The sequence below is a fragment of the Phalacrocorax carbo genome, chromosome 1 (assembly GCF_963921805.1).
Source record: "Phalacrocorax carbo chromosome 1, bPhaCar2.1, whole genome shotgun sequence".
Classification (NCBI taxonomy): domain Eukaryota; kingdom Metazoa; phylum Chordata; class Aves; order Suliformes; family Phalacrocoracidae; genus Phalacrocorax; species Phalacrocorax carbo.
In genome coordinates, this window is record NC_087513.1 from 68,321,468 (window position 1) to 68,333,983 (window position 12,516).

The following is a 12,516-nucleotide window of genomic DNA, read 5'->3' on the forward strand; positions in this document are numbered from 1 at the left end:
CACCCGGTGACCCCTGAGCATTGCATGGGACAGCAAGCCGGTGAGAATTAATTAATTTTAATTAATGTGTGGAGTTTTGAATTAATTCAATGTGTGCAGTGGGGAGCCTTGGCTCGGGATGAGTCGACCAGCATCACACACACCACCACCCCCCCCACACACACACGGTAAGGCGGGGCTCCGCTGGGGCCCGGCTTACCGGGGGGGGGGGGGAGGAGGGGTGGCGGCCGGTTGACCCGGTACCGGGCGGGCGGCAGCACTCGGCGGGCAATGCTGCCGCCTGGCGGAACGGCACCGCGCCTGCAGGACTTTTCTTAAGAGGTCTTTTCCAACCTTACTGATTCTATGCACGTAGGGGATGCAGATAGGGAACGGGGGATGCGGATAAGGATGCTTCACCCAACCCACGCCAAGCAGAAACCCCACCAGTATCACAGGCAGAGTTCACTTTTCTGTCTTACTGTGTTGTCCCCATCTGGTTTTACTGAGTGTTTGGCAGACAAGCGGCCCGAGGGATCTCGTTGTCCCCAGCACCTCTGGCCAACCCACACAGGGATGGGTGGCACTTTGGCCAAGCAGCTGGAGATTTGCCAGAGGCAGGCGTTGCATCCCCGGCGGCTCCACAAGCCTGGAGGAGCAGAGGAAACCAGCTCGCCTGTGGTACGAGCAGCTTCCCAGGACACCTCCCCAACATGTGGCAGGAGGGGTTTATAGCGCCGAAGGATACGCGTGCTTCACGCTGAAGCTGGGGCGCCGGGTGCGCGACTGTCAAGAAAGGAGATAATGGTAGGGTTTTATTGCTGCCAGCTGCTTGGCGTTTTAGCTCACTGAATGAGGAGAGAGGCGGCTGGCCGCAGAGCTGCCATCGGTGCGCCCGTGGGGTGCTGTCTGTACACCTTTGGTGCCAACCTGCCAAGCCCCTTAAGTTGCCCAGGGATTGTAAGGTTTGGACACTGGGGAAGAAAAAGGGGAAGGAGGAGGAGGGAAAAGGATGAGGATGGACCTCAGATATAAATGGTTTTCGTTGTTTGTTTGGTGGAGTTTTTGTTTTGGTTTTTTTGTTTGTTTTTGTTTTTAAAGCTAGGAGGGGAAATTGCTTCATCTTGAAATCACTAAACTGTGCCCAGAGACACAAGACTCAAAGGAAGGAAAATAACTGGGAGGAGTTGCCCATTTCTAGATCTGAGTTAGTTTCTGTAGCAGAAGAGGAGTTTGGTTTATGTCTCAGTAACCCTCTCATGTGGAAATACTTGCTCAGGGCATGTGTCCAGGCCCTGGTATTAAACTTTTGATACCCTTTCCAAAACACACCCCAGAATTTAGGAAATCTTTTAGGAAAATTCCATTTCTGTTCATCTTTCTGTTGCAAGGACAGATCAGATTCGGATCTTTCGAAATCTCCATGATGCTATTTCAGTTTGGGCTGCCATTGAGCTAATGCATTTGGTAGCTTTAATTAAAGAAGGGGGAGAAGCACTAGCATCCCTGCCAAATGTGGCCGGAGTCTAAGTTCTGGCACAAGAGCCCGACGAACCCTCTCCAGCTCTTTCTTCCGTGCAGCTTGGGGCTGGGGAATTGAGCAGGATGGACTCGCTGGCTGGCCGCAGCAGGGAGCGTCAGGCAACCCAGCCAGCAGCTCTGGCGTGGGGCCTCGTCGATGTCCTGAGGGGTCCTCACATCCAGCCCGCACCACCCAGCTGAGTTTATCAATTACCTTTTTCCTCCACAAAAGGCACTATTAAAGAGCTGCTGGCTAAAAGAGTGGGATTTAAGGTAGAGGAAGGAGAGAGAGAGAGAAAACAAAAAAGGGTCCACTTTGTACATACGCAGGACGCTTCTAACATAGCGAGGCTGCCAGCTCCAAGGGACACCAACCCTTGAGCTGTTGATGGCAGCCTGTGCTAACTTCTAGATTTGGTTCCAAAAACTTTGGGTGTCTTGGCCACCCGGCTCTTGTTTTAACTCTTCCCTGACTGCCAAAGGGCAGGTTCAATCATAAGCTCTGTAGTATCTAGCACAGAGACCACCTCTTGTCTTAGCACAGGCCCCAGGTGGTTTGCGTGACAGCTGCCCCGTGACCCCGTTATTTATTAACAGGGAAACAAAGGACCCCAGAATCACCATGACAGACTGATTCAGCCAAACCCACAGTTGGGTGGGAAGGTATAAAATGTCTGAATCTGTCATGCACAGACCTCCTGTATGCTAGTCCAAGGGCAGTAGGACCCAGGTGGAGCCTCCTTTTTCTCCCCGTCTCCTGGGGAGAGGAGCCAGCCACAGCTCTGTCTGGGGGAGCAGTTGCTCCAGCAGACCAGGGACCCCCACGCACGCAGGGACTTTGCTGCAGCTTACAAACCAGTAACCCCCACCACTGCCCCTTGGTCCTTAGCCACCTCCTCTCCTGCTCAGTCCCTTCATCCCCCCCCCCCCTTTGCATTGCTTCTGCTCTGCTTTCTGCCACCATTTCTCAAGTGTGGCCCCTCTGCTCCCCAAAGCCACCAGTCCACAAAGCATGTCCCTGGTTCATCCTCCGTGCCCTGGCTTGTGCGGCTGTAGGCAAGGGACCCTCCTGCCCCAACTGGCACGGCTGGGTGGGTTGGGAGCGCTTTTAGTCGGTGCAGTGGCAAAGGCTGGCACCAAAGCCACTGCTGGGGCACTGCGGGCTTGCTGACACAGATGGGAGACTTCCAGCTCACTTCCAGATAGTGGGAATTTTTTTTTATGGTTTTCTACCCCAATTGCCAACTGAGTCATCTTCAGAAATTCAAGAGTGGCTGGAGAGCAAAAACTTAAGTTTCCTTGTTACCCTGAGGAGTCATATGGTAATTGGTCTATGGTTGCTGGCAATGGCTTATTTATTTTAAGAAGCCCTTCTCTTCACTAGTAAACACATGTGTTCCCCTAGCCCTGGCCTCGTGGGACAGGGAGGACTGCCTCTGTGCCAGAGGAGGTGCTGTCATGCTGGGGCATGAGGAAGCCATCAGGAACGCTTGCTCCATCTACGGGAACAGCCCAGTGTCTAAATGCTGGGCTTTGGGGAGGCTTTGGTTTCGGCAGCTTCCTTAGGGTTGTGTTCCCCTGAAGTAGCATTGTGGGCCATGTGGGCAATATTTTGGCTTGTGTTTTTTTTTTTTTAAGAGGGGAGAGGAAGTTTGGGGTTTTTTTTAGGGGAAAAAGAATCCTGTCCTAGTTTTGATTACAGAACTTATGAGCACACACGTTATATTTAGACATAGGTGCCCCACTGTTATCCATGTGAACACAGGGCTTAATAGGAAGAGCTGCCATTTTCGCTCAAATCCAGCAGAAACAAACCTACCTTATGAGAGACGTATCATTCCCCATCCCTGCTTGGAATGGCTGTCTACCCCGAAACTTATAGTAACAGCAGTAATGGGAACCTGATTTGGAATTCCTGTTGTTTATAATGTTCGTACATACATCCTCTTTTTTCAGTCAAGAAGTTACTGTAACCTTTTTTTCCTTAACGCAGGAAAGGCAGACCTCACACCTCCCTCCAAGGGAAGGAAGATGGATATAGTGTCAGGCTCAATTAGATCCAATTGTGGTGGCTTTCCCTAAGGCGAACAATGCAGCTTTTGTGAGGGACTCCCAGCAGAAAGCTTGGAAGTCTTGGGAAGAGGGGAGGAAAAACCAACGCACACCCCAAAGTCCAAACCTTGAGACAGTCCAGGTCTTTAGGATGCAGAGGAAATAGTGTTTCTTTTTAAGAGCTCCAGAGTCAGGCACTATTTTCCCCTTTGAAATGCGGCACTGACGGAAAAAGGGTGAGGTGGTTAGAGCTGGCAACAAAGAAGTATGCCCAGTCCCGCCTCAACCAAAAGTACCTGTGGAGGCAGAGACTAAGCACCTGGGGCCAGCCGGCCCCGGACGTGGCAGGGACCTCCTTTGGCAGGGCATCCGACCCACCTGGAGCAGCACCCCAGCAAGGGCTGCTGGAGTGGGGGGAACAAAGTGGCCTGCTCAGCCCTGGAAGAGCTTAAAATGCAAATGTACAGGAACTTCAGACCATCCCCCTCCCTCCTCCTCGGCGTGGAGGAAAGCAGCTTAAATACAGCCAGGCCTGGAGAGGAATGTTAAAAAGAGGGGAAGAATCGCCCTCCTCCTTTCCATAGGGACCCGGGCCCGGCCAGATTGAGTATGCATGACTGAGCAAGCAAGCAAGGACAGCTCCTCTTTTAACTTTCCTGAACAATGGCTCCGGCTTCTTCCACCATTTCGTATTCCCCCTCCTTCAAGGCAGGAAGGGGGCATTGGGGCGAGTGAGTCCCGCTGCCGGACTGGGGGGAGACAGGCTTTGTCCCTGCCCTATAAACACTGCTTAAGCTCCAGCTCCAACAACAATAAAAAACCCACATCATGGAAGGCTAAAAAGGGACCCAGTCAGGTTAAAAGTCATACGTTAAGGAGAAAGATTATGGTATAGGACAAAGGACACCTTAGATTAGTCAAACTTTGGTTTTTTTCTTTTACATTCCCACTTTACTTCCTCTTTAATCTTGGAAATCAACCAAGACATTTCAGATTTCCCAGGTCCTCATGTGCTGGCAAGGGCACGGTTTTGGGTGGTTGTCACTGCTGGGAAATGTTTTTATTTGATGGGTCTTCCATCCAGGGTGGGCCTCAATTTAAGTAAATCACAAAAATACCTCTGCCATCTACCTGGAGCTTTTAAAAAATTAAGAGATGCAGCCCTTCTGTCCCCCCTCCCAACTGTCTTCCTCTACCACTGAATACTCAATTCATTTGCTAGCCAGCTTTAGCACTTTCGGTCTGTCTGACCTCAAATTATGCTGACACCTCACACCAATAGGCAGCTGAATTTAGTTTCTCCCCCCAGACACTGCGAGACAAGGCTGGTCCTACCAAACCCCTTCCCTGCAAACTCTTCATGATGATGTTAGTCGACAACCTGCACAGGAGGCACCAGGCTCTCTTCTTTCCTTCTCCGCCTCTGTCACTTGCTGGAACAAGAGCGAGCAGCCCCAAACCCCAGTACACACGGCGTACTTACCAAACCCAATGCACAGATAGATAAATACCTGTCTTTAAAAAGCACAGACAACACAGATACGGCTTTGCTTTTTTTTTTTCTCAAAAACATACTTCATATTTCCTCTTTTATTATATAAATATGTTTAACCTTTTACTGTAAGAATATAAAATGTTTTAAGAGGATCTTTGTTATTTTTTTATACAAATTCACAAACAGTACAATTAATCCATAGGGGTCTCTGGGTTTGCGTTAACTCCGTGGTCTGGCCTGTTACTGTGGAGGATTTGAGATTTTAAACAGTTGAGCACAAAAAAAGCCAAGATATTTTTCTTTTAAAAAAAAAAAATAACAAAACAAAACACAAAAACCCAAACTTCCTCTTTAAAATAATAATAATAAAAAAATCTAAAGACCCAGCTCTATTTTATTGACAGAACAGAGATAAGACAGATGAACTTCAGTCTCCTCCCCCTCACATTGCAGCCTCAGGGCCTGCAGGCCAGCTCTGCTCCTCTCCACCTACAAACAGGAAGCCTCGCACAGTGAGTGACCTTTTGTAGGTGATTTGGGAGGGGAAAGCATTTGCATATATCTTTTTTTTTTTTTTAAAACGAACTTGCATTTTACACATTTCTGTTAACAGTAGCCCAATCCTCAGCGTGGATTCTCACATGTTACACATTTGTGCTAGAAGAGTAAAAATGCAGAAGCACAGTTCAGGTCCCCAGTCCCCAGTGAAGAGGGAGGGAGAGGCACAACTAGAATGTGAAGGTGGGACACAATAGGGTAAGCTTAAAAAACAAAACAAAAATGAGAAGAAAAAAAAAAAGGCGGGGGGGCGGGGCAGGGAGAAAAAGAAGAACAAATCCAAGGGGCGTTATTCCAGTCTAGGCACAAAAATGTTTCAGTCTCAAAATCTCTTTCCTGTAAGAATTCCAGGGCTTTTGAGGAGGGGAGGAAAAAAAAAAAAAGTAACAAATTAAAACGAGGTAGCCAGACATCATATATATATTTATATATATAGAATATATTCAGCAGAAAAAAAATGTACTTAAAAATCCACAAGAACAGCAACTTCAAATGTCTTTAAAAATAAAACCATGTAAGAAAATGAATACTGTAAAGAGGAGAGTGAGTGAGGAAAACTGGGATCAGTTACAGGACGTAAGCAAGGGATAGGTGGGAGAGTAAGAGGCTGTTTTTGTAGCAGTAATTTTTTTTATGCATTTCAAAATAAAAACAGGTCACAGTATCTCAAATGAAGCAGAAATGAAGCTGGAGATTCTTCCTCGAGTCCCCTGGGTAGAAGGGAGCTAGCCACCCCTTCTACCCGCTCACCCCCGACCCAAAGAGGAATGGATATGTAGCTGGATATGTCTATCCCTGTTGCCAAGAAGAAGGAGGGGAGAAAAAGAGAGAATTATGAAAGGGAAGACAAGTCTTGACAGCTCTCGGTGTCCCCCAGCACACAGGAAGGCTTAAGAGACTGGGGTCCCTGTCCAGTCCCCACAGAGACAGAAGGAAGAAATGGTATCTTCATCTGCGCTAGAGAGATGGGGAGAGAGAATGGAGTGCCTAGGCTTTTCCGTTAATCATAGTGCAGGATGACACGGAAACATACTGACAAAAGGAGAGGTTGTAGCTATCCCTAGTCTCAGTGCAGTGGAGAACTGGAATAGTGGGAGGCTGTATCCTCCCACAGCAGAAAATAACATGGAACTGGAGGCTGAAAACAGATTTTTAAAAAAGAAAAATCAATGTACCTAGGGAGCAGTATTTCTGTCACAATTCTCAGTTGACAGGGGAGGGGCAAGCGCAGAGGTGGAATAGGTATTTTACCAAAAGCTGTGTCTGTGCCCAGTGCAGGATGACTGGGCGGCTGGGCATGCAGGCATAGTTAGGTAGCCTTTTTTTTTTTTTTTCCTGTTATTTTTTGTTCCCATCTACATTCCCACTCTCCTTTACAGAAACCAAAAATAATCTATTCTGAGTACATGGCAGAACAGGGTCTTTCTTTATCCATCCTTAGTGCACAAGGGGATGGAATCAGGGAGTGGGGATAAAGAGGGGTGTCTCTAGCCCCAGTGCATAAGAGTGTGGGCTTCTACCTCTTCTGCAGGGAAGGATGCTCTGGGGGAAGGGGGAGCTCTGTCTCCCCAGCATGGAGCTGGAGGCATGACCTGGAAAAAGGATAGGTGCTTTCTCTCTCTCCTGCCCCCCCTTCCTCCTCCTCCTCCTCCTGAGCAAGGGTAGGTAGGCAGCACAGGAGGGTTGAGGATATACTCTCTTTCTCTACGTTCCTCCCTCCGGTGCCAGGGTGCGTGGGTAGCGTGGCTCTGTGCGTGCCCCTCTCTCTCTTTCTCTCCTCCATTGCAGCAGTCAGTCAGTGAGTGAGTCCCTCCAGAGGAGATGGAGGTCTCGGGGCGCCCCCCCTCCTCTCACCTGACTTTCTCACTCTCAGTCATTTCCCAAAGTCCCAGGTTGAGCACCTTCAGGCAGGGCAGCTGGGTGATGCGCTCCAAGCCCCGCTTGGTAATGCGGGTGCAGCCGTAGAGATCGATGCCCGTGAGCTGGCTGAGGTGTTCGGCGATGAGCTCCAGGCCCTTGTCAGTGATGCGGACGCACTGGCCGATGTTGAGGGTGCGGAGCCCGTGCATCTGCCGCACCATGCGGTTGATGCCCTCGTCGCTAATGTGGCAGGAGCACAGGGAGAGGGAGCGCAGCCCGTCCAGGCCCTGCGCGATATAGGCTAGGCTCTGGTCCCCCACCTTGTCGCAGAAGGAGACATCGAGGCCGGACAGCCGCAGGCTGCCCATGGCCAGATGCATGATGCCCGTGTCGCTGATGTTGTCGCAGGAGCGCAGGTTGAGGCTGCGCAGGCTGCTCATGTGCGACAGGTGCAGCAGCCCTGCGTCCGAGATGCCCCCGCAGAAGCTGAGGTTGAGCTGGCGGAGGCGGCCCAGCCCGCGGGCCAGGTGCTTGAGCGAGAGGTCGCTGAGCTTCTGGCAGTCCTGCAGCGTGAGCTGCTCCAGGCCCAGGCAGCCCTCGGCGGCGCTGCGCGTCATGCCCGCCAGGTGCCCGATGCCCACGTCGGAGAGGTGCCGGCAGGAGCGCAGGTTGAGGCTCTTGAGGCGCTGCAGGCCCCAGGCGATGAGGAGGAGGCCGGTGTTGGTGATGTTGCTGCAGCCCCCCAGCTCGAGCACCTCCAGCCCCTTGAGGTACTGGGCGATGCGGCCCAGGCTGCTGTCCGTGATCTGCTTGCAGAGGCTCAGGTTGAGCGAGCGCAGGGAGCTGATCTCCGCCACGAAGGCGTGGCCCAGCCCGTTGTCGGTGAGGTTGTAGCAGCCGCTGAGGTTGAGGCTCTCGATGTCCGCCATGCCCTGGATCACGTAGCTCAGGCTGCGCCGCAGCGACAGGATCTGCACCCGCCGGATGCCCCGCGCCGCCAGGCTGGGGAAGAGCGAGGGGTTGGCGCGGCGCAGGTGCAGCTTGGCCTCCACGCCCCGCCACACCGAGCGGTGGTAGGCGGCGTCCCGCCAGGCCGTGCACACCTGCGCCGCCCGGCCCTTGTCCCGCACCTCCAGGTACCCGAAGATCATGGCCAGCAGCTCGGGGAACAGACACGAGATGTGCGTTTCCATCGCACGCCCGCGCCCGGCCGCCCCCGCCGGCGCCGCGCTCCTCCTCGCCGCCGGGCCCGGCCCGCTTCCGCTCGGGGCCCGCCCGCCTTCCGCTCCGCGCCGCGCCGCGCTCCTCCTCGTCGCCGCCGCCGCCGCCCCTCACATCGCCGCCCCGGGCGGCGCGGCGCGGCCCGGCCCGGCCCGCGGGAGACGCTGCTGCGCGACCGCCGGCCCGGCCCCGCGCCCCTGCGGCCGCCGCCGCCTCCTCTACCGCCGCGCCGGGCGGGCCGCCCCGCTGCTGCCGCCGCGCTGCTGCCGCCGCGCCGCCCCGTGCCGCATCGTGCCGCCTCCCGGCGGGCGGGCGGGTGCGCCCCGGCGGCGGCGGCGGCCCCCGCGCTCCGTCCCTGGTGCCGGGCCGCCGAGCCCCGACGCCTCCCTTTGTCTCCGCGCTGCCGCCGCTCACAGCCCGCGGCCCCGGGCCGCCCGCATCCCCCGGCGGCGGCGGCGAGAAGGCAGCGAGGGCAGGGGGTCGCGCCGGCCCGGCCCGGCCCGCCCCGCCGCCGGTACCGACTCCGCCGCTCCGGGCCCGGCCGCCGCCGGCCGCCTGCTCCGCTCCGCCGCGCGCCGCTCGCTGCTGGGCCCCGGCGCCGCGCTCCGGCCGGGCGGGAGGAGGGAGGGAGGGAGGAGGAGGAGGCGGCGCGGCCAGGCGAGGCGCGGCGCAGGGGGGGGAGGAGGCGGCGCTGGGCCGGGCCTGGCGGCGGCGGCCCCTCGCCTTCCCCCCACCCTCCTTCACTTCTCCCCTTCCCCCCCCCCGCGCCGCTTGCGCAATGGTACGATCCGGAACACTCCGAGCCGTCGCCCTGGAAACAGCGCGGCCCATTCGCTGCGCACCGGCGTTAACCCTTTGTGTGCCGCCGTGGCGCCCCGCTGCCCGCCGGCCCCGCTCCGCCGCCGCCGGGGCCGCTCCTCCGGGACCGCGCAGGCCCCCGCGCCCTGCCCGCCCGGGGCGCCCCGGGCACCCCACGAGCGCCCCCGGCGGCCGTCGCCCCCTGCACCCGCCCTGTCAGCGAGGAGAAGCGGCGGCCCGGCGCTGCGTTGTCACCCTTGGGTCCCCGCCGTGAGGAGGGTTGAACGGCCGGGCGGCACCCCCATTTCCACGCAGCCCCGCACCGCTCCGCGGCCCAGCCAGCCCCCTCGCCCCAGGCCTCCCGGCTCCCCCGGGAGCCCCCGGCCCCGCCACCGGCCCACCTCGGCCTCAGGGTCTGCCGAGGGCCCCGTCGGGCCGGCTGGTGAACAAACCCTCCCCGGGGAGCCCCGGGACCCCGTGGGGACGGACGGGGGGCTCACGCTGCTGCTGCTGCGTGGGGTGGCGAGGGGGAAGCGGGCCAGCGCCTCGCCCTTGCCTGTCGGAGCGCAGGCCACTGCCGCCTGCGGTTTGGCATCAAGGCTGCGTGATGACCTTGAGGACCAAAATTTGGGAACTCTCTGTCTAGACATCCCTGTGGGAGCGATAGGAGCATGGCTGTAAATAGCTCGGAGATCTGGGTAACTGTCAAGGTTGCTACGCTTTGGGAGGACTGTTTTCACAGCCTCTGTGATAGGAAATGGGAAAACTTCTGAAAATGGCTATCAGCTAATGGTCTCCTTGAACCAGCTCTGAAAAACAGTCGAAGTACTCGCATAAACAGCGATTTCCAGTGATTTCCAGCAATGTCAAGAAAGTGTGTTTGAAATCCATGCTTCCTCCGTGTCTGTAGCCTTGTGTAATGGTAACTGAGCATGTTTCAACACCAGGCACTATTGCAGTAGTGCTAAAAATGGGTTAAGTTCTACCAGAGATCAGGTAAGGCCTTTCAAAACAGTTTCAAAAGAGCAGGACTGCCCTTCTGTGCCAAAGGGCTATAAAGAAAAATATAAAGTTCACATTTGTTCAAAAAGACAGGGTGCATTTTTAATACTGCTTGGATTACTCAAATACTACTAAAATCAGCCTAGTTGTTGACGCGTTTGCTGTACCGAGACTTTTCACTAACCTGAAGGAATAGGCTTTATTTTAACCATAATCGAAATTTATCTGCTACAGAAATGCCCATGGCTCCTTCTTCACCTACAGATTCCATATGAGTAGACTCTGTTGACTACTTAAAGCTTAAGTGTTTAGATTTAATTCTGCTTTTTTTCTTTCCTTTGTGCTTTGAGTTGGAGGCAGTGCGAGTTGAAGGACTCTTAGACCCCGATCCTGCCATGAGATCCCCGTGCATATTAGCATCACTATCAATGTAAGGCTGTGGTTTGGCAACGCAGAAAATCCAGCGGTGCAGCTCCTATTATTGGCTCAGAGACAGGGTGGCCACATGATGTGAAGCACTGACCTGGTATTCATTCACTCTGCCTGCTCGAGTTAATTCAAGATGTTTTTGACAGGTTAACTTTTTACCAGCAGACTTTATGCTGGATCAGGTATCGCTGTACACAACTCCAGCCAGATCAGGTATCGTCTGCACCCCTGCGGCTGGCATACAGCCGGCATAAAATTGGCGTTGGCTCCGTATTGTGCGCTCTGGCTCATTCAGCAGCAGTGTGATCATGTGCCTTGGCCCAATCTGGATCAAATTTGTCCTCCTGGGTGATCCAGCAATGTGTAGACCTGGTTTTAATGATCATGGAGCTGCAGTCCCCATACAGCCACTGTACCGGAGTGTCACCCATTACAGATTATCTTTGTAGCATTATTATTTTGCAGTGTCGGGCGGGGAGGGGTGGGGGTGGTTAACCATCGGGTTAATAAGAAAAAGATTCGGGCCGATAGATTTTGCTGAGCAGCCGCACTGCAAATTTACTGTGCTCAGACCAGTTGTAGGGCATCGCAACCCACAAGGAGCATTTCCATGAAGTGAGGAGCAGGTGAAAGGTGCAGTGCCTTGCGGGGCCTGCCTTGGCGAGCATTGCTCAGCCAAAGGCAGGGGGATCACTGACAAGGAGGCTGAGTCCGGCAGGCATCAGAAGGCAACGCATGAAAGAAATGTGGTACAAAGGTGGTGTCGGAGTATCTTGGTGATTGTTGCATTACTCATAACTGGCAAAGCTACAAGCAAGTTATACAAGTAATTCTGAAAGAGTGCTAATGAAGTCTTTTACTGTATTATCCCGAACCCGACTGCAGAATCTTACCATGGAAATAATGCGGTATTTCCTCTCTCTAAGCCTTCACCTTCACATTTGAGGGGGAGCAGGGAAAGGCGTGCTCTTTAGGGCATGAAAGCTTACCTGAAATACTTTTTTCTTTTTATCTTGGCACATTGTGTCTTTAACACCTCTTGTGCGTAACCAGCAAAGGTTAGAAATGGTGCATTTTCTGGAGATCCTGAAGTTCCCTTTCTCACATGTTATATATTTCGAGTGTCTGTGCTTCCATGTGAATGATTAAGATTAAATGTTAAATGGAACAGCCCTGGAATTTGGATTTATAATCCTAATCTACTATGGGGTTGGTTTTTTTTGGGGGGGGGCGGAGGAGCAGGGAAAGTATCTTTCTAGTAGATTTTTATTGCTGCCTTTATCTAAGTGACAGATGTTTGGAAAGGGAGGTTTAGAAAGACAAAGTAAAAGTGCATGAAATGGGCCAATTTATCACATGGTTGTTCAGTTGATTTTGTGTTTCCAGGAGTAATGAAATATGTGCCGTGTTTTTTATGATCTCACATGGTATAAATAGGAGGTGGTAATCACCGTGCGATAAACTGCATTTTATTAAAAATCCCTGCCTGCCTCGTCCACGCTCTGACGGCTGATCCGTGCCCCTGGAACCATCTCCAGCATTCCAGCCCCTTGAGCAGCTCCCAACAGCCACTTTCTCTTTTTTGAAAGCACTTGCCGGAT

At 53.7% G+C, this 12,516-nt stretch overlaps 2 protein-coding genes across 3 annotated transcripts in view; one reads left to right on the plus strand and one right to left on the minus strand.

Moving 5' to 3' along the window:
- Positions 1-12,516, plus strand: part of WNT5B (Wnt family member 5B) — a 72,955-nt gene that overhangs the window by 26,825 nt on the left and 33,614 nt on the right. The window lies entirely within an intron of this gene.
- On the minus strand, positions 5,357-8,790 carry FBXL14 (F-box and leucine rich repeat protein 14). Its single transcript, XM_064458227.1, has one exon. It carries the CDS (start codon positions 8,656-8,658, stop codon positions 7,456-7,458), a length of 1,203 nt encoding a protein of 400 aa, XP_064314297.1. The 5' UTR covers positions 8,659-8,790; the 3' UTR covers positions 5,357-7,455.